General features: G+C 37.8%; 1 protein-coding gene across 6 annotated transcripts in view; it reads right to left on the bottom strand.

Moving 5' to 3' along the window:
• Positions 1 to 20,135, bottom strand: part of JADE3 (jade family PHD finger 3) — a 151,983-nt gene that overhangs the window by 30,654 nt on the left and 101,194 nt on the right. For all 6 annotated transcript variants that reach the window (XM_060292765.1, XM_060292764.2, XM_030849843.2 and 3 more), the window contains one exon: positions 1,024 to 1,214. In XM_060292765.1, coding sequence (XP_060148748.1) covers positions 1,024 to 1,214 — 191 coding nt within the window. The remainder of the gene's footprint in view (positions 1 to 1,023; positions 1,215 to 20,135) is intronic.

The raw sequence follows: 20,135 nt of genomic DNA on the forward strand, positions 1-20,135 counted from the left end.
CCAAACTGGATTTAGTATAATTTTAATTTTGTATTCACATGCATTCAGATACCAACCTCAAAAGAAAGAAAGAAAAAAAAGGGAAGAAAAGGAAAACCACTGATCCTTGTTGTACTAACAATGAACAAATGTGATTCAAACAAAAACAAAATCAAATGTATCCTTTACCATATCTCATACAGAGAGTTAAAAACCACCCAGTTTCATAGGACCACTTGGACCTAAACACTGTTTAGACTGAAAACAGGTCAAAAAGAACTGTGTGTAAGTATAAGGTGAGTTTCCTTTCAGCCTAGGATTTCTGAGCATTGCCAGTATGGTACTGTATGGCACACGTTTACTTTAAAATTACTACTATGTTTACTACGAGGTTTTTTATTTGCTTGTTTTTGCTTCATTCTATTTTATTTTTTGAGAGTAGCATGACAACTCTAGAACTCACTGTAGGTAGCTAAGAACTGCTTTGGGGATGTTTTGCCCTAGGCCTGCCATTCTTCTTCCAGGCAGCAAAATACAAGTCCTACATTAAGGCATCCTGGTCACATCAACCTGTCAGTTGCAGTGGTGCTGCCTAATGCTAAAGTTGCAGTTTCTCTCCATCAGGTGGAGATGTCAGAGGTGCCACTACCCTTGGCCCTGCTCACTGATCATGGTACTTTTCAGGGCCGAACGAGCAACCAGTCTCAGAATCCTTCTCAACCAGAAGTCCAATCAGCCATGACCAATCTCACACTCAGAACTGGGAAATGGCCTTGTGAAACCTACATGCCATCCCTGATCTGTGATATTCACCATGAACAGGGAAAGACAAGGTCAGATTTAAATGTTACTGCTCTACTTCAATATATTTATGCATTTCAGGAAATGCCTCATTAAGATTAAGATTAAAGAGAAAAATAAATGAAGAGTCCAGAAAAGAAAGGAAGCCACAAAATGAAAGCAAGTTAAAATGGTCCTGACACCTTTTTTTAAAAAATCACAAATCAAGTCAAGGAACAAGTTACTTGTGAGGAAACAACTTACCCATTTCTGCGAGGTCTTCATTGAGTTCCTGGAGCCAGAAGATGTCCATGTCATCTAGGTCATAGCGGCACACAGATGCCGCCAGCTCCATGATGTTGATGTAGCCAGGCTCTGCAGTCTCTGGGCTGGAGCAGTGGATGTACTTCCGGGGTCGGATAAATAGGACCTCCTTTACCTTGTCGGCTACAATCCTAGAAAAGCAAAAGAAAGACACTGATAACAATCAACAAATGACAGATTCCAGGCACTGACTGGATGGGCCCAACAGCACTCAGGCCATACAGTGGAGCTGAATGTTCTCCCTTCCCACCCTGGGGAAATCCCCTGCTCCGCCAAATGAGAGGCATGACAGATCCCTTTCTAGAAAGTAAATGGTTGTACAAATCCAGCTTTGTTATTTGCTGTGAATACTCTGACTGCTAATAAAATGTTTCATTTACGCTTTTGGCTCCTAGGCCCTTACTTCCATTCCTTCTAATAAAATATTGCATTGTGCATTCTTGGTGCAATGGCCACCACATTTATTTAGAAGGGGAACCAGAAGAAGGGGTGATACCTGTACAAAGGCACAGCCGGATTACATACCAAAGATATAGTTTAGCTAAACTCATGATTTTCTACCATGGAGGCCATACTGGATGGTGGTAAAGAGTATAGGCTATAGACTCACACAAACCAGTCTTTTACTGCCACTCACTCGCATGGTGATCTTGGGCAATTACTTAATGTCTACAAAGTTCCGTTTTCTCAGCTAAAAAGGACGATAATCATAAATTATGATATAATAGTATCAAACTTATAGGGTTATTATGATGATTATATGAAATAAAATACATAAAGTGCTTAGTAAAGTGTATAGTAAAAAACAGATGATCAATAATGCCAGTGTCGGGCTTCCCTGGTGGCACGGTGGTTGAGAGTCCGCCTGCTGATGCAGGGGACACGGGTTCATGCCCCAGTCCGGGAAGATCCCACATGCCGCGGAGCGGCTGGGCCCGTGAGCCATGGCCGCTGAGCCTGCGCGTCCGGAGCCTGTGCTCCACAATGGGAGAGGCCACAACAGTGAGAGGCCCGCGTACAGCAAAAAAAAAAAAAAAAAAAAAAAAAAAAAAGCCAGTGTTATTTTTATATCTCTTATTATTTTTACTATTTAGGTAGATGAGTTAAAGCCAAGAGGCCATGGATTTATACAAACTTAAGCCATTTCCCAACCATAAATGATAGTGACTATAAGTCTGAGTCAGGAAAACACAATGGGATGAAAGATTCCCATTCTTCCACCAAATTATCTAGCAGGCCTGAGCAAATCCATTATTTTCCCAAACCCCTCCTGACACTTAAGAGCCCAAGGCAAGGAAACCAAGCAAGGGAAGAAACAGAAATTTCTCATACCAATGACTCGTTCTACAATGAATGTTCTAGATAGTACATGAAGCATCAGAAAATGTAACCAAGACGAAATCTGAATTATTAGTCCCTGGAAATTTTAAAGAACAGGGTAGGCCATCTAAAAAAGAGAGAAAGGGGGTAATCCGAGAGGAAATCAAAAAATACCTAGAAACAAATGACAATGAAAACACGACAACCCAAAACCTATGGGATGCAGCAAAAGCAGTGCTAAGACGGAAGTTTACAGCAATACAATTCTACCTCAAGAAACAAGAAACATCTCAAATAAACAACCTAACCTTACACCTAAAGAAATGAGAGAAAGAAGAACAAAACTTCCCCAAAGTTAGCAGAAGGAAAGAAATCATAAAGATCAGATCAGAAATAAATGAAAAAGAAATGAAGGAAACAATACCTAAGATCAATAAAACTAAAAGCTGGTTCTTTGAGAAGATAAACAAAATTGATAAACCATTAGCCAGACTCATCAAGAAAAAAGGGAAAGGACTCAAATCAGTAGAATTAGAAATGAAAAGGGAGAAGTAACAACTGACACTGCAGAAATACAAAGGATCATGACAGATTACTACAAGCAACTCTATGCCAATAAAATGGACAACCTGGAAGAAATGCACACATTCTTAGAAAAGCACAACCTGTCAAGACTGAACCAGGAAGAAATAGAAAATATAAACAGACCGATCACAAGCACTGAAACTGAGACTGCGATTAAAAATCTTCCAACAAACAAAAGCCCAGGACCAGATGGCTTCACAGGTGAATTCTGGCAAACATTTAGAGAAGAGCGAACACCTATCCTTCTCAAACTCTTCCAAAATATAGCAGAGGGAGGAACACTCCCAAACTCATTCTATGAGGCTACCATCACCCTGATACCTAAACCAGACAAAGACATCATAAAGAAAGAAAACTACAGGCCAATATCACTGATGAACAGAGATGCAAAAATCCTCAACAAAATACTAGAAAACAGAATCCAACAGCACATTAAAAGGATCATATACCATGATCAAGTGGGGTTTATCCCAGGAATGCAAGGATTCTTTAATATATGCAAATCAATCAATGTGATACACCATATTAAGAAATCGAAGGATAAAAACCATATGATCATCTCAACAGATGCAGAAAAAGCTTTCGACAAATTTCAACACCGATTTATGATAAAAACCCTGCAGAAAGTAGGCATAGAGGGAACTTTCCTCAACATAATAAAGGCCATATATGACAAACCCACAGCCAACATCGTCCTCAATGGTGAAAAACTGAAACCATTTCCACTAAGATCAGGAACAAGACAAGGTTGCCCACTCTCACCACTATTATTCAACATAGTTTTGCAAGTTTTAGCCACAGCCATCAGAGAAGAAAAAGAAATAAAAGGAATCCAAATCAGAAAAGAAGAAGTAAAGCTGTCACTGTTTGCAGATGACATGATGCTAAACATAGAGAACACTAAAGACTCTACCAGAAAACTACTAGAGCTAATCAATGAATGTGATAAAGTTGCAGGATACAAAATTAATGCACAGAAATCTCTCACATTCCTATACACTAATGTTGAAAAATCTGAAAAAAGAAATTAAGGAAACACTCCCATTTACCACTGCAACAAAAAGAATAAAAAACCTAGGAATAAACCTACCTAAGGAGACAAAAGACCTGTATGCCGAAAACTATAAGACATGGATGAAAGAAATTAAAGATGATACAAATAGATGGAGAGATATACCATGTTCTTGGATTGGAAGAATCAACATTGTGAAAATGACTATACCACCCAAAGCAGTCTACAGATTCAATGCAATCCCTATCAAACTACCACTGACATTTTTCACAGAACTAGAACAAAAAATTTCACAATTGTGTATGGAAACACAAAAGACCCCAAACAGCCAAAGCAATCTTGAGATAGAAATACAGAGCTGGAGGGATCAGGCTGCCAGACTTCAGACTATACTACAAAGCTACAGTAATCAAGACAGTATGGTACTGGCACAAAAACAGACATATAGATCAATGGAACAGGATAGAAAGCCCAGAGATACACCCACGCATCTATGGTCACCTTATCTTTGATAAAGGAGGCAAAAATATACAGTGGAGAAAAGACAGCCTCTTCAATAAGTGGTGCTGGGAAAACGGGACAGCTACAGGTAAAAGAATGAAATTAGAACACTCCCTAATACCATACACAAAAATAAACTCAAAATGGATTAGAGACCTAAATGTAAGGCCAAACACTATCAAACTCTTAGAGGAAAACATAGGCAGAACACTCTATGACATAAATCACAGCAAGATCCTTTTTGACCCACCTCCTAGAGAAATGGAAATAAAAGCAAAAATAAACAAATGGGACCTAATGAAACTTCAAAAAATTTGCACAGCAAAGGAAACCATAAACAGGACAAAAAGACAACCCTCAGAATTGGAGAAAATATTTGCAAATGAAGCAACTGACAAAGGATTAATCTCCAAAATATACAAGCAGCTCATGCAGCTCAATATCAAAAAAAACAAACAAGCCAATCCAAAAATGGGCAGAAGACCTAACTAGACATTTCTCCAGAGAAGATATACAGATTGCCAACAAACACATGAAAGAATGCTCAACATCACTAATCATTAGAGAAATGCAAATCAAAACTACAATGAGATATCATCTCACACTGGTCAGAATGGCCATCATCAAAAAATCTACAAACAATAAATGCTGGAGAGGGTGTGAAGAAAAGGGAACCCTCTTGCACTGTTGGTGGGAACGTAAATGGATACAGCCATTATGGAGAACTGTATGGAGGTTCCTTAAAAACTAGAACTGCCATATGACCCAGCAATCCCACTACTGGGCATATAACCTGAGAAAAACATAATTCATAAAGAGTCATGTACCACAATGTTCATTGCAGCTCTATTTACAATAGCCAATACATGGAAGCAACCTAAGTGTCCATCGACAGATGAATGGATAAAGAAGATGTGGCACATATATACAATGGAATATTACTCAGCCATGAAAAGAAATGAAATTGAGTTATTCGTAGTGAGGTGGATGGACCTAGAGTCTGTCATACAGAGTGAAGTAAGTCATAAAGAGAAAAACAAATACCATATGCTAACACATATATATGGAACCTAAAAAAAGAAAAAGAAAGAAAAAAGATTCTGAAGAACCTAGGGGCAGGACAGGAATAAAGATGCAGACGTAGAAAATGGACGTGAGGACGTGGGGAGGGGGAAGGGTAAGCTGGGATGAAGTGAGAGAGTGGCATAGACTTACGTATACTACCAAATGTAAAACAGATAGCTAGTGGGAAGCAGCCGTATAGCACAGGGAGATCAGCTCAGTGCTTTGTGACCCCCTAGAGGGGTGGGATAGGGAGGGTGGGAGGGAGATTCAAGAGGGAGGAGATATGGGGATATATGTATTTGTATAGCTGATTCACTTTGTTATAAAACAGAAACTAACACACCATTGTAAAGCAATTATACTCCAACAAAGATGTTAAAAAATTATAATAAAAAAGAGAAAGGGACTTCCCTGGTGGCGCAGTGGTTAAGAATCCACCTGCCAATGCAGGGGACACGGGTTCGAGCCCTGGTCTGGGAAGATCCCACATGCCGTGGAGCAACTAAGCCCGTGCGCCACATCTACTGTGCCTGCCTCTAGAGCCTGTGAGCCACAACTACTGATTCCGTATGCCACAGCTACTGAAGCCCGCGCGCCTAGAACCTGTGGTCCGCAACAAAGAGAAGCCACCACAATGAGAAGTCCGCGCACCACAATGAAGAGTCGCTCTAGCTCTCTGCAACTAGAGAAAGCCCACGCGCAGCAGTGAAGACCCAACGCAGCCAAAAATAAATAAAAAATAAAAAAGAAAGAAATAGATATATGTGTCATCATAAAATGATGAAAATTGTTTCTCTGGAAGGCTTCTGGAGCTTCTAGAGTTACTATGTATGTACAAGGATTCATAAACATAAATGTATTCATAAGAATACACATAAATATATACAGAGGCATAGTCCACCCTGTAATTTTAGATTGAATATTTCCTCCTAAGCATTCTTCCAAAAGCTTATGATTCCAAATAATGCATGTGGAATAAAGTTAATAACTACACACATTTGCATATTTTAATTTTTCTACCATATGGAGTTTTAAAAAGCCAACAACAAGAAAGTATTTGAGGAAAAAAGTGGAACTCTAAATATTAATTGAAGCTAAAAATTTGGGAGCTGCTATCAGAGGCCTGCTTCCAACTGAAATGAACCCAACCGAAAAGGACAAGACATGCATATGAATTCTCCAGAGACTATGAGATTAAATATGCTGCACTTTTTGGTGCATGGCTTATGAGGTAATTATAGAATATCTAAGTTTTTTCAAGATTTATCTTTTTCTAAAAGGAAGAATATTTTGCTTAATTATTCATCTTAATTGCCTCAAATTCTACATGGAACAAGGCAGACTATAAATGTTCTTGATTTAAACTAATATGTTTATTAAGCTTCTGGAAGAAAACAAAGGGGAATATCTTTATAACCTTGGGATAGACAAAGATTTTTTAAATAAGACACAAAAGCCATAACCTCCAAGACTGAAAAACGTGTTTATCAACAATGTATAATAAACTTTCACAAATCAATTAGAAAACAACAGAGAAGTCAATTAAAAACTGGGCAAAAAACCTGAATAGACACTTCACAAATAGGGCTATCCAGATGGCAGTTCTCGACCTCATGAGTTAACATGGAAATGCAAACTGAAATCATAATCACCATTACCTGCCAGAATGGCTAAACTTGAAAAGACTGATCAAAAATTGAAGATACTAAGTGCTTGTAAAGAAATGGAGCAAATCGACCACTGCTGCTGGGAGTGTGAATTGGTACAATCATTTTGGCAAACTATTTGGCAGCAGATATTATGGCTGAACATGTGCATACCTTATGACCTAGCAAAGCCACTCCTAGGAATATACTTAACAAAAAAGTACACATATGTATCCTAAAAGATGTATAAAAATGTCCATATTAGCATTTTTCATAATAGCTGAGAACTGAAAGCAACCCAAATATCTATCAAAAGCAGAATGGATAAATAAAATGTGGTATATCACACAATGGAATATGACACAGAAGTGAAACTTAATGAAATGCTCCATGCAATAGTATGGATGAATCTCACAACCATAATGATGAACAAAACAATCCAGTCTCAGTATGAAGGTTAAAAACTGGCAAAACTGTCACCTATGGTGAAGGAAGTCAGTGGGGAGGAGCAGAAGGAGGGCTTCTGGGGTGCTGGTAATGTTCTCTTTCTTGATCTGGGTGCCAGTTAAGCAAGTGTATTTAATTCATGAAAACTGAGTTATACATTAGTTATCTTTCTGTGTGTATATTATATTTCAATGCAAAATTTATAACAATGATGATGTTATCTCACTCATCTTTCATATGTATCTTGAACTAAAGGTCTGAATCTAAGGACTGAGCCTATGACAATAAAAAAAATTATAGGCCGAAACAGTAATACCAAAGGCAAGGAAATGCATGGGTAAAAGGTGGTTAATACACACTCACAAGGAGAAATTCTTATAACGATAGAGGGAAGGTCTATGAGAATAAATGAAAAAATATTACTTTGGGGTTTTGTAAAATGCAGCTTTAACATCTTCAAGTACACATAACATTGCTATAGCTAGACGAAATCCCAGGATCATCCCTCAGTGATTTTCTTCTCTGGCCACTATACACTTGGTAGAGGGACACTCTTTGAATTGTCACCAGACCACTGAACAAATCAGCAAAAGCTCACAAGCCTAGAGATATGAGCAATTTTGTTAGAGTAATGTAGTAAGTGCAGTTTTCAATTTGGATGCTTGAGTGTAAACGAATGCTGTAGTAACTTTCTGGATGACTGATTTTGGTGAAAGGACCCACAACCACACCTGCTTAGCCTCATAGAAAGAAAGCCTATCCACCTGCTCCTCAGGGTAGGTCAGCTACCTCTAGTCCATGTGAACACTCCTGTTGACACTGAGGAGGCAAAAAAAAGAAGCTGCAACCACTCTAAGCTGACCTACAGCCTCTTCCAGTGTCTTATGCACAGTGAGTCCTCAGTGTGTCTTCAGTTGATCTAAATATTTAACAGGTAGAGACTATGCTTCATTTCCTAATGAGTGGATCAGAATCATCTGTGAATAGTACAGAAATTGCACAAATACCACAACATCATGGATTTTTTTTAAAGGCTTGAAATAAGTGCCTTAAAAGCTAACTAAACAGGAGGCCCTTATAATAAAATCTCTAGGAGTAGTTTCCCAAGATGCCCCTTGTTAATCTTGCCACTCTGCTTCTCTACAAGACTCCATGCCTCATTTATGAAACAAAAGACAATTACAACCTCTGTGACAGATGGTATTTTAAAAATTCCACACGCTCTTCTACAATGTGACTCTCCCACTGCCCCATCAAGTGGTGAAGTCTATTTCTCCTCCTTTTGAATCAGGAAGGGCATGTGACTGTTTCCACCAATAGGATACAGCAGAAGTGACGCTATGAGAATTGCAAGGCTGAGTCATAAAAGGGAAAACAGCTTCATCTTTTTGCTGGAACATGTGCATGTGGACCCCTGTGTCTGAGGCCTGTAGAGAGTCTGCCTATGCTGAGGTTGTCATGCTATGAGGAAGCCAAACCAAATGGAGAGGCCATGTGCAATCTTTATGTCATCCCAGCCCAGGTGGCAGACACGTTAGTGAAAGCCTTTAGATGATTCCAGCCCCCAGCCGCTGAGTCACCCCCAAACTTCCAAGTCTTCCCAGATGAGGCCCTAGACATAGTAGAACAGAGACTAGCCATCCCCACTGTGCCCTGTCTGAATTCCTGACCCACAGAACCTATAAGTATAAAAACATGGTTGCTTGGTGCTAAGTTTGGGGGCAACAGTAACTGGAAAAACAATTTATACAGCAATAGTAACTGGAAAAGCTACCAAAAGACTGCTTTAAACTTTAAATAAGATAAATGTGTGTATAAAAGTGCTCTTTATTGATTCTCATAATTGAAAGCAAAATGGTAGACTGCTGTTGCCTAAAATGGAATGGGAAAGGAGGTGTGTGAAGAGTGGGGCAAGGAGAGTGGGGGAGGTGAGAGAAGCATGATGATAAAATATAGCAGTGGGAGGCAGGCTTGTGCTCCCATTTATCATTAGGGGCCATTCTTCCTTTGACTTACTATATGAAATCTGATATATTTTGAAAAGTAGAACCAAGGGGATCTCCTTTGATACTGAATATGGGGTATGAGGCAATGAAGAATCAAAGATGACTCTAGGAATTTTGGCCTGAAAGACTGAACAGGAAGAATGAATCTGCTATTAGTTAAACGTAGAAAATTACAGGTGGAACTAGTTTGGGAAGAACATCACTAGTTCAGTTTGGGACACTTTAAGTCTGAGATGTCTATTGGACATCCAAGTGGAAACATTGCATTGGTGGTTAAATATTTGAGTCGGGAGTTTAGTGAAGACAGTACTGCTCTCCATAACCCAGTTAGTCCAACATTTATATTCCAAGGAGAACTAGGCCTCTCTGGATACCTAATCATCCTCTCTTCCAGTATCACTAATGACTCAGAAGTATATGATAATATATTGTTAAGTGAGAAAAGCAAGTTACAGAATGTTCCCACTTATTTGTACATACATATGTACATGTTGTATAAGCATATATATTATACAGTTAATATTTGTATTCTGATTATTTTTGTTTTTACAGTAAGTCAATAATTCATCTACAATTTAAAAATCATATACACATACATGATAAATATAACATTAACCACTTATGTGTAATATAACTTATAATGCATGCTTCCTTTTAACCAAACATGAAGCGTTGCTTTCCTTCCATTGGAACCTTACTGTGAAAGAAACTGATTTAAATATACAAATGAACACAAAATGAAACAAAACAAAAACTATCTGAAACTTGTTTATCATTGATGAGCATCAAAATCATCCACGGTCTACCTAAAAAACATGAAATGGGGTTAACATCATCTTTATTTGTTGAACTTACTTCAAAAAATTCCTTGTGGTAATGAAAAGGCTTACTTAAAAAGCTGTAACTTACAGTGCAAGTTGGCTCCATTTCAGAATTCTCTGTACCCCTCCCCTCAGTCACCACGTATATGCACTACACTACCCTAAACTAAGGGACAAGAGAATAGCAGAAAGGATAATGGAACAGAGAGGAAAACCTAACCTGAAAGCTGGAACAAAAACCCTAAAAGGATTTGCTCCACCTACTCTGTTGTATCTTTCTTCACCCCTTTTCAGTTTTAGCACCCAAGAATCAGGTCAATTAATTTATATACATCCAAAATTACTTCTGTAAGTTCATTAGGAAATAAAATTCTGAAGCATTTTGACAATCTTGTGAATTAGGTAATAAATAAAAAGCAAGTGCTTAGTTTTACTAGTATTTAAGTTTCTCTAGCTGAATGATTAATCTGTCTGTAGTCAATAAGACAAGTAACTCAAATACAAACATTACAAATATTACTATTGTGATGGATTGAAGATAGTCATAAATCCTTTGATAGTCCTTCTGTTGAGAGGTAGGGTCTATTTCCCTCCCCTTCAGTCTGGGAGCTCTCTGCAACTGCTCTAATAAAATATGGTGGAAGTAATACTGTGACATTTTCTGAGCGCAGGCCTTAAGACTGGCACCTTCCACTTCTTTTTTTTTTTTTAACCAAAATTATAATTATTATAATTGCGGGATTATCACACATAAATTCATTTATATTTACTGTAGAAGAAACTGCACATTTTCAAGACTGCTTTGAATTCAGCTAAATTTGGTAACAAAATGTTGTTACCTAAAATGAGTGTCAATATTCCTTTGATCTCAACTACAGAGTCAAGTAATCCCCTAGGGAAAACAGACTGAAGTTCAATGCTTACACATAAAAAATTCAGGGGATTTGGGCTTTGAAGAGTATGAGGCTTTTGTTGTCTTGACTAGTGCTTCTAGATTTTTAGTAAGACTTTTCCATTCTCTACTTTCTCTTTATGTTTGATATACAATCTAATGCTTGTGAGTATTTTCAAAGCTTTGGTAGTTTTAAATTTCTTGTAAATCTGATAATCAAACTTCATTTACATTGATTTCTTAGAAAAAAAATTCTATCCAGGTTCAAGCACAACAGTAAAAATGAGCTAGTAACAGTCTTTTTTGCCATAATATTGGACTTTGCATATTATTTTAAAATTATATAGCTTCCAAAAAGAATGGCACCCTTATTCCCTCCTTTGCTCCCAAAAGAAGTTAGCTAAACATCTAGATTTTCATAAATTGCAAAAAATGAGGCACAGAAGCTAATTATGCTTAAAAAACAGTATGTAAATAATTTATTTGGCTTATACCAACATTTTCATATTCTGGATCTGACAGTTTTGTGTAAGCAGTAAAGTTAGTGTTGTCTCCTCCTGATGAATGTAGAATTAAAAAAAAATTTTTTTAATGTCATTTATTTAAAAAAATGTCATCTATTAAGTAGACTAAAAATGAGAGGTAGGGTGGGAAGGAAAAGCAGGAGTTGAGGACACAAGTGTCTAGGCTGACTCTCAGTTTCCTTTTTGATAATTTTTAAAAAACACGGAATTCCTTCTCTACTTTGTGTTGCCTGAGAACCACTATGGTTTGGTAAAGTCTATAACAGTAATTACATTTAATCACCACGAGTACATTTGTTTTAAGCCTATAAATACTATGTTAGTAACACTAAACTATCTCCATTGGCTTATTTGTAAAAAGAAAAATATATATTTATATTCTTACAAGGTTAATACTGAGGGCTGAGGAAAGGGAATGAGAAGCAGTGTTTAATCACAGTTCCTCTGGACTCAATAACCAGACTGGGGTCTTGCTCAAGCCACCTGGTCAAGCAGTGTCTGAGGAAGAGTCATAGGAGGCAGAGATGATGAAATGGCCACTGCTGGAGTGGCACCTTCCACTTCTCATCGCTTAGAAAACTCACTCTTGGAGCCCAGAGCTGCCAGGTAAGAAGTCAGAGTATCCTGACCACGTGGATAGGTCCTAAGACTAAATGGGAATCTGGGTAGTACAGATCATAGCATCAACTACAGGGTTACAGTGGTGAATAAAAGCAGTAAGGTTCTGGGACTTACCTGGTGGCACAGCAGTTAAGACTCTGAGCTCCCAATGCAAGGGGCCTGGGCTCGATTCATGGTCAGGAAACTAGATCCCACATGCATGCCGCAAGTAAGAGTTCACATGCCACAACTAAGGAGCCACTGAGCTGCAACTAAAGGAGCCTGCAAGCCGCAACTAAGGAGCCCACCTGTCACAACTAAGGAGCCAACATGCCGCAACCAAGGAGCCCACCTGCCAGAACTAAGACCAGGCGCAACCAAAATAAATTAATAAATCAATAATCAGTAAGGTTCCTCTGAGACTGAACCAGGAAGAAAGAGAAAATGTAAACAGACCAATCACAAGCACTGAAATTGAGACTGTGATTAAAAATCTTCCAACAAACAAAAGCCCAGGACCAGATGGATTCACAGGCGAATTCTATCAAACATTTAGAGAAGACCTAACACCTATCCTTCTCAAATTCTTCCAAAATATAGCAGAGGGAGGAACACTCCCAAACTCATTCTACGAGGCCACCATCACCCTGATACTAAAACCAGACAAAGACGTCACAAAGAAAGAAAACTACAGGCCAATATCACTGATGAACAGAGATGCAAAAATCCTCAACAAAATACTAGAAAACAGAATCCAACAGCACATTAAAAGGATCATATATCATGGTCAAGTGGGGTTTATCCCAGGAATGCAAGGATTCTTCAATATACGCAAATCAATCAATGTGATACACCATATTAACAAATCAAAGGGTAAAAACCACATGATCACCTCAACAGATGCAGAAAAAGCTTTTGACAAAATTCAACACCCATTTATGATAAAAACCCTCCAGAAAGTAGGCATAGAGGGAGCTTTCGTCAACATAATAAAGGCAGTATATGATAAATCCACAGCCAACATCATCCTCGATGGTGAAAAACTGAAACTATTTCCACTAAGATCAGGAACAAGACAAGGTTGCCCACTCTCACCACTATTATTCAACATAGTTTTGGAAGTTTTAGCCACAGCAATCAGAGAAGAAAAAGAAATAAAAGGAACCCAAATCAGAAAAGAAGAAGTAAAGCTGTTACTGTTTGCAGATGACATGATACTATACATAGAGAATCCTAAAGACTCTACCAGAAAACTACTAGAGCTAATCAATGAATGTGATAAAGTTGCAGGATACAAAATTAATGCACAGAAATCTCTCACATTCCTATACACTAATGATGAAAAATCTGAGAAAGAAATTAAGGAAACACTCCCATTTACCACTGCAACAAAAAGAATAAACCTACCTAAGGAGACAAAAGACCTGTATGCAGAAAACTGTAAGACACGGATGAAAGAAATTAAAGATGACACAAACAGATGGAGAGATATGCCATGTTCTTAGACTGGAAGAATCAACACTGTGAAAATGACTATACCACCCAAAGCAATCTACAGATTCAATGCAATCCCTATCAAACTACCACTGGCATTTTTCACAGAACTAGAACAAAAAATTTCACAATTTTGTATGGAAACACAAAAGACCCCGAACAGCCAAAGCAATCCTGAGAAAGAAAAACAGAGCTAGAGGAATGAGGCTCCCAGACTTCAGACTATACTACAAAGCTACAGTAATCAAGACAGTATGGTACTGGCACAAAAACAGACATATAGATCAATGGAACAGGATAGAAAGCCCAGAGATAAACCCACGCACATATGGTCACCTTATCTTTGATAAAGGAGGCAAGAATATACAATGGAGAAAAGACAGCCTCTTTAGTAAGTGGTGCTGGGAAAACGGGACAGCTACAGGTAAAAGAATGAAATTCGAACACTCCCTAATACCATACACAAAAATAAACTCAAAATGGATTAAAGACCTAAATGTAAGGCCAGACACTATCAAACTCTTAAGAGGAAAACACAGGCAGAACACTCTATGACATAAATCACAGCAAGATCCTTTTTGACCCACCTCCTAGAGAAATGGAAATAAAAACAAAAATAAAGTGGGACCTAATGAAACTTTAAAGCTTTTGCACAGCAAAGGAAACCATAAACAAGATGAGAAGACAACCCTCAGAATGGGAGAAAATATGCAAATGAAGCAACTGACAAAGGATTAATCTCCAAAATATACAAGCAGCTCATGCAGCTCAATATCAAAAAAACAAACAACCCAATCCAAAAATGGGCAGAACACCTAAATAGACATTTCTCCAAAGAAGATAGACAGATTGCCAACAAACACATGAAAGGATGCTCAACATCACTAATCATTAGAGAAATGAAATAAAAACTCCAGTGAGGTGTCACCTCACACCGGTCAGAATGGCCATCATCAAAACATCTACAAACAATAAATGCTGGAGAGGGTGTGGAGAAAAGGGAACCCTCTTGCACTGCTGGTGGGAATGTAAATGGATACAGCCATTATGGAGAACTGTATGGAGGTTCCTTAAAAACTAGAACTGCCATATGACCCAGCAATCCCACTACTGGGCATATAACCTGAGAAAAACATAATTCATAAAGAGTCATGTACCACAATGTTCATTGCAGCTCTATTTACAATAGCCAATACATGGAAGCAACCTAAGTGTCCATTAACAGATGAATGGATAAAGAAGATGTGGCACATATATACAATGGCATATTATTCAGCCATAAAAAGAAATGAAATTGAGTTATTTGTAGTGAGGTGGATAGACCTAGAGTCTGTCATACAGAGTGAAGTATGTCAGAAAGAGAAAAACAAATACCATATACTAACACATATATGGAATCTAAGAAAAGAAATATGGTTCTGAAGAATGTAGGGGCAGGACAGGAATAAAGACGCAGATGTAGAGAATGGACTTGAGCACACGGGAAGGGAGAAGGGTAAGCTGGGATGAAGTAAGAGAGTGGCATTGACATATATACACTACTAAATGTAAAACAGATAGCTAGTGGGAAGCAGCTGCATCGCACAGGGAAATCAGCTCGGTGCTTTGTGACCACCTAGAGGGGTGGGATAGGGAGGGTGGGAGGGAGACACAAGAGGGAGGGGGATATGGGGATATATGTATATGTATAGCTGATTCACTTTTTTATACAGCAGAGACTAACACACCAGTGTTAAAGCAATTATACTCCAATAAAAATGTTAAAAAAGAAATCAGTAAGGTTCTTGTGCTCATGTAGCTTTGAGTTCGTAATACCACTACCAAGGAGTAACACAGAAATGCTAATGTGTTCACCAAACCCTGTTTCTTTTTCCATCTAGGCACATAGCAAGACTGCATTCCCCAGTATCCTTTGCAGTTAGGTGGGCCATGTGAATGAGTTCTGGCTAATGGCGTATGTGTGGATAATCTACTTCAAAGTCTAGCCCCCCTCCAAATCTACCTGCATAACCCTCCATACTCCCTTTTCTTTTCCTGCAGACTGGATTTAGAAGTTTGGGGGTGGAAAAGGGAGTGGGAAAAGACCTGGCAGGCAGAGGAGTCACTCATAAAAAGAGCCTGAGTCCCTGAATGCCTATGTCAGGCAGAGATGACTCACATCCCAAACCCACACTGGATGGAGACATGTGCAAAAAATAAAACCTTCATTGTGTTAAGATGCTGAGACTTTCGGAGATGTTTATTATAGCAGTTGGCCTATCCTGACTAATACATACATAACGGTAAAAAATTATTTCCCAATATTTTCATGTATGTTTCCACTTAAGTAACTATTTTGTTGCATTAGATTCATTCTTAAATTTCTCTAACAGATTTATATTTTAGAATATTTTCTCCAGAGCTATCCATCAGTAGAAAATAACTAACCAATGAGGTTTTAATTTTACTAAAACTAACATGGAGGAGTCAACCCAAAATAATATATTAAAAGATTTTTGTTTTTACATTCTGATACTTTTCATATGCTATTGTGAACTGCTATAACACTCTTTATTAAAAATATTTAGCACAGGTTTCCCTGGTGGCACAGTGGTTAAGAAGCCACCTGCCAATGCAGGGGACATGGGTTTGAGCCCTGGTCCAGGAATATCCCACATGCCATGGAGCAACTAAGCCCGTGTGCCACAACTACTGAGTCTGCACTCTAGAGCCCACGAGCAACTACTACGCTCATGCGCCACAACTACTGAAGTCCATACGCCTAGAGCCCATGCTCCACAACAAGAGAAGCCACCACAATGAGAAGCCCGCGCACCGCAATGAAGAGTAGCCCCTGATTGCCTCAACTAGAGAAAACCCGTGTGCAGCAACAAAGACCCCATGCAGCCCAAAATAAAATAAATTTAAAAAAATTTATCACAAAATCAAGGAATGTCATCATGCTTTTAATGCACACTGACAATTTTTTAAATTTGGAAGGCAGGAAGAATTTTTACAATTGAATAATTATTAGTGAACATTTATTTTTATATGAAGGTAATACACTATCGTTATTTTAAATCTAAAAGCAATCATTGCAAGGGTTTGCTATGAAACATTTACATTTGTTTAGATTTGGCAGTTATGTCAGAAGAAAATACTTTTATTTGTGGCTTTTGAGAATAAAGCTACATCTTTTAATTTCAAAAACTATCTAAGTATACTCTCAATAGTGTAAATAACCAAACTTTTACCAGGCACCTCCTTAACTTCTACAAAATTTGTAACCTATGAAAAAAACCCAACAAAGACATAAAAAAGAAACACTAACATAAAAAGTTGTAAAATTAACCAATAAAAAAGGAACATATATGGTATTTTCCCATATAGTGGGAAAAAGTAACGTATTTGGACAGAGTGAAGCATAAAGTAGAGAAATTAGCATCTCAGTTCAAAGTAGGAAAAACTTTTGAAAAGTCACCTTGGTATATTTGTGAAAAGGGACTTAAAAAGATGGAACTGGGATTTCTTGGTGATTCAAGAACTGTGTTTTCTTTCATAGCAGCCTGGTGGAACCAAGGTGGGTAAGGTTGGGATATAGTGTCCATTGCTTTCAAAATGGAAGCTGCTCAACAGATGGAGCTGGGATACATGGATATCCACAAGCAAAAGAATGAAGTTAGACCCCTAACATCTCATGCTGTACACAAAAATTAACTTAAATGGATCAAAGACCCAAATGTAAGAGTTTTATAAAACTACAGAATTCTTAGGAGAAAACATAGGTATAAAACTACATGATCTTGGTTTAGGCAATGATTTCTTAGATATGACACCAAAAGGACAAGCAACCAAAAGAAAAAAAATAGATAAACTGAACTTCATCAAAATTAAAAACTTTTGTGTCTCAAAGGACACCATCAATGAAGTGAAAAGACAACCCACAGAAAGGGAGAAATGATTTGCAAATCATATATCTGATAAAAAAACCTGTATCTAGGGACCTCCCTGGTGGTCCAGTGGTTAAGACTCCACACTCCCAATGAAGGGGGCCTGGGTTTGATCCCTGGTCAGGGAACTAGATCCCACATGCTGCCACTAAGAGCCTGCACACTGCAACTAAATGATCCCACATGCCACAGCTAAAGATCCTGAATGGGGCAACGAAAATCCCGTGTGCCTCAACTAAGATCCGGTGCAGCCAAATAAATATTTTTTAAAAACCCTAGACTACGTAAAGAACTTTTACAATTCAACAATAAAAAGACAAATAGCCAAATTTTTCTAATGGGCAAAAGATGTGAATAATTTCTCCAAAGAAGAAATATATATAGGAGGTATGCATCAAAGCACCAAGTAAAAATGGGATATTCTAGAACTGCTGGTCAGGGGACTTTGTCACCCTTTTCACTAAAGGGTTAGATTTTCAGCAGCCAAAGGCAGCCATTCCAAAGTGAATGTGATAGAACATAAAGAGGTGAACTGAGATGATTCACTTTGCAGTTTGAACAGTAGTGTTTCACAGAAAGGGAAAAAAGATCAACCTTGTATTTTTCTGACCACATAAAGGCTTCTTCTCTTTGTAATAAAGCAGAAAAGCTCTCTTCCAAAAAGAATATACAACTGACTAATAAGCACATGAAGAAAAGATGCTCAACATCATTAGCCATCAAGCAAATGCAAATCAAAACCACAATGAGATATACTTCATACCTACTAGGATGGCCACAATAAAAAATACAGACAATAACAAGTGTTGGCTAGGATGTGGAGAAAATGGAATCCTCATACAATGCTGGTAGGAATGTACAGTTGATCTTTGAACAAGACAGGGGTAATGGGCACTGACACTTCATGCAGTCAAAAATTCACACATAATTTACAGTTGGCCCTCCACATCTGTGGTTCTGGATCTGTGGATTCAACCACCCACAGACTGTGTAGTACTGTAGTATTTACTACTGAAAAAAAACCACGTATAAGTGGACCCGCACAGTTCAAACTCATGTGGTTCAAGGGTCAACTATAATATCTTTTGGTTGTTTGCTAATTTTCTTTCCTAATACCCACCTGCTTTCCTCTTTCCTTCCTTCATCCTATTCTCCTTACAATAGTAAACGTATATTGAAAACCTACTATTTGACGGTAAGGGTTCTGCTCTTGGGTAGCTTATAGTCACATTTGTTGTCTTTCTTCCTTTTCTCTTCTAATCACATACTGTTGTGCCTTCATGTGCCCACTACCACATTTTATTACCATCTATACACTCCTTTATTTGTGATGATTGTTTATATATTTAAACATATATTTATAATTACATACATGGATGATACTTTTATTAACATTATTGAGGTATAAATTACATATTAAGCTGCATATATTTAAAATGTACAAATTAACAAGTTCCAACACACATATAAATTTGTGCAACCAGAATTACAACCAAGATAATAAATATATCCATCACCTCTAAAAGTTTCCTTGTATCCTCCTGCTCCACTGGTCACTTCCAAAAAACCACTGATCTGCTGTCACTAAAGCAGGTAGTCCTCGCTTTGCACAGTGGTACTGTACTGTAAAAATGACTGTGCAAACTGAAACTGTGAAAAGCAACCTTAATAATCAATGGGGAAAACTGTGATTGTTCAGTGACCTTTAAAATTTTTGTCAAAGCATTTTACTCTCTTACTGTTGGCTATAACTATATAGGAAAATAAAAAATAGTAAAACCAATATGTATTTAATACACTATAATTTGAAACACTGAGAATTTAAACTCTTTTATCTCTTTGTAAAAACTTATCAAGAGTACAGTGCTTGACTCCTTCTTTTAATTACAAAATTTATGACACAGAGCAAGCACCTTTTCTATGTCTTGGCAAGTTGTCATACTGCTTTATGAACTTGGATCAGTTTCCAACATTTGTCCTTTGTGCTTTGACTGTTGAAAAAATTTCTGAGAGTTCCATTAATGTGCAGTTTTTTTCTGGCATCATTTTCTCTGGGGCATCTTCATTCTTTTCATCACAATCACTTTCTTTATGTCCATAAGTTTGCCTTCATTAAGTTCCTCTAGCTGCATATCTAGTTCCTCTCAAACTGCAACAGTGTATCCACATTCCCATGGTCAACTATTTATTCTATAACTACATTTAGTTTG

The sequence above is a fragment of the Globicephala melas genome, chromosome X, assembly GCF_963455315.2.
Source record: "Globicephala melas chromosome X, mGloMel1.2, whole genome shotgun sequence".
NCBI classification, from domain to species: Eukaryota; Metazoa; Chordata; class Mammalia; order Artiodactyla; family Delphinidae; genus Globicephala; species Globicephala melas.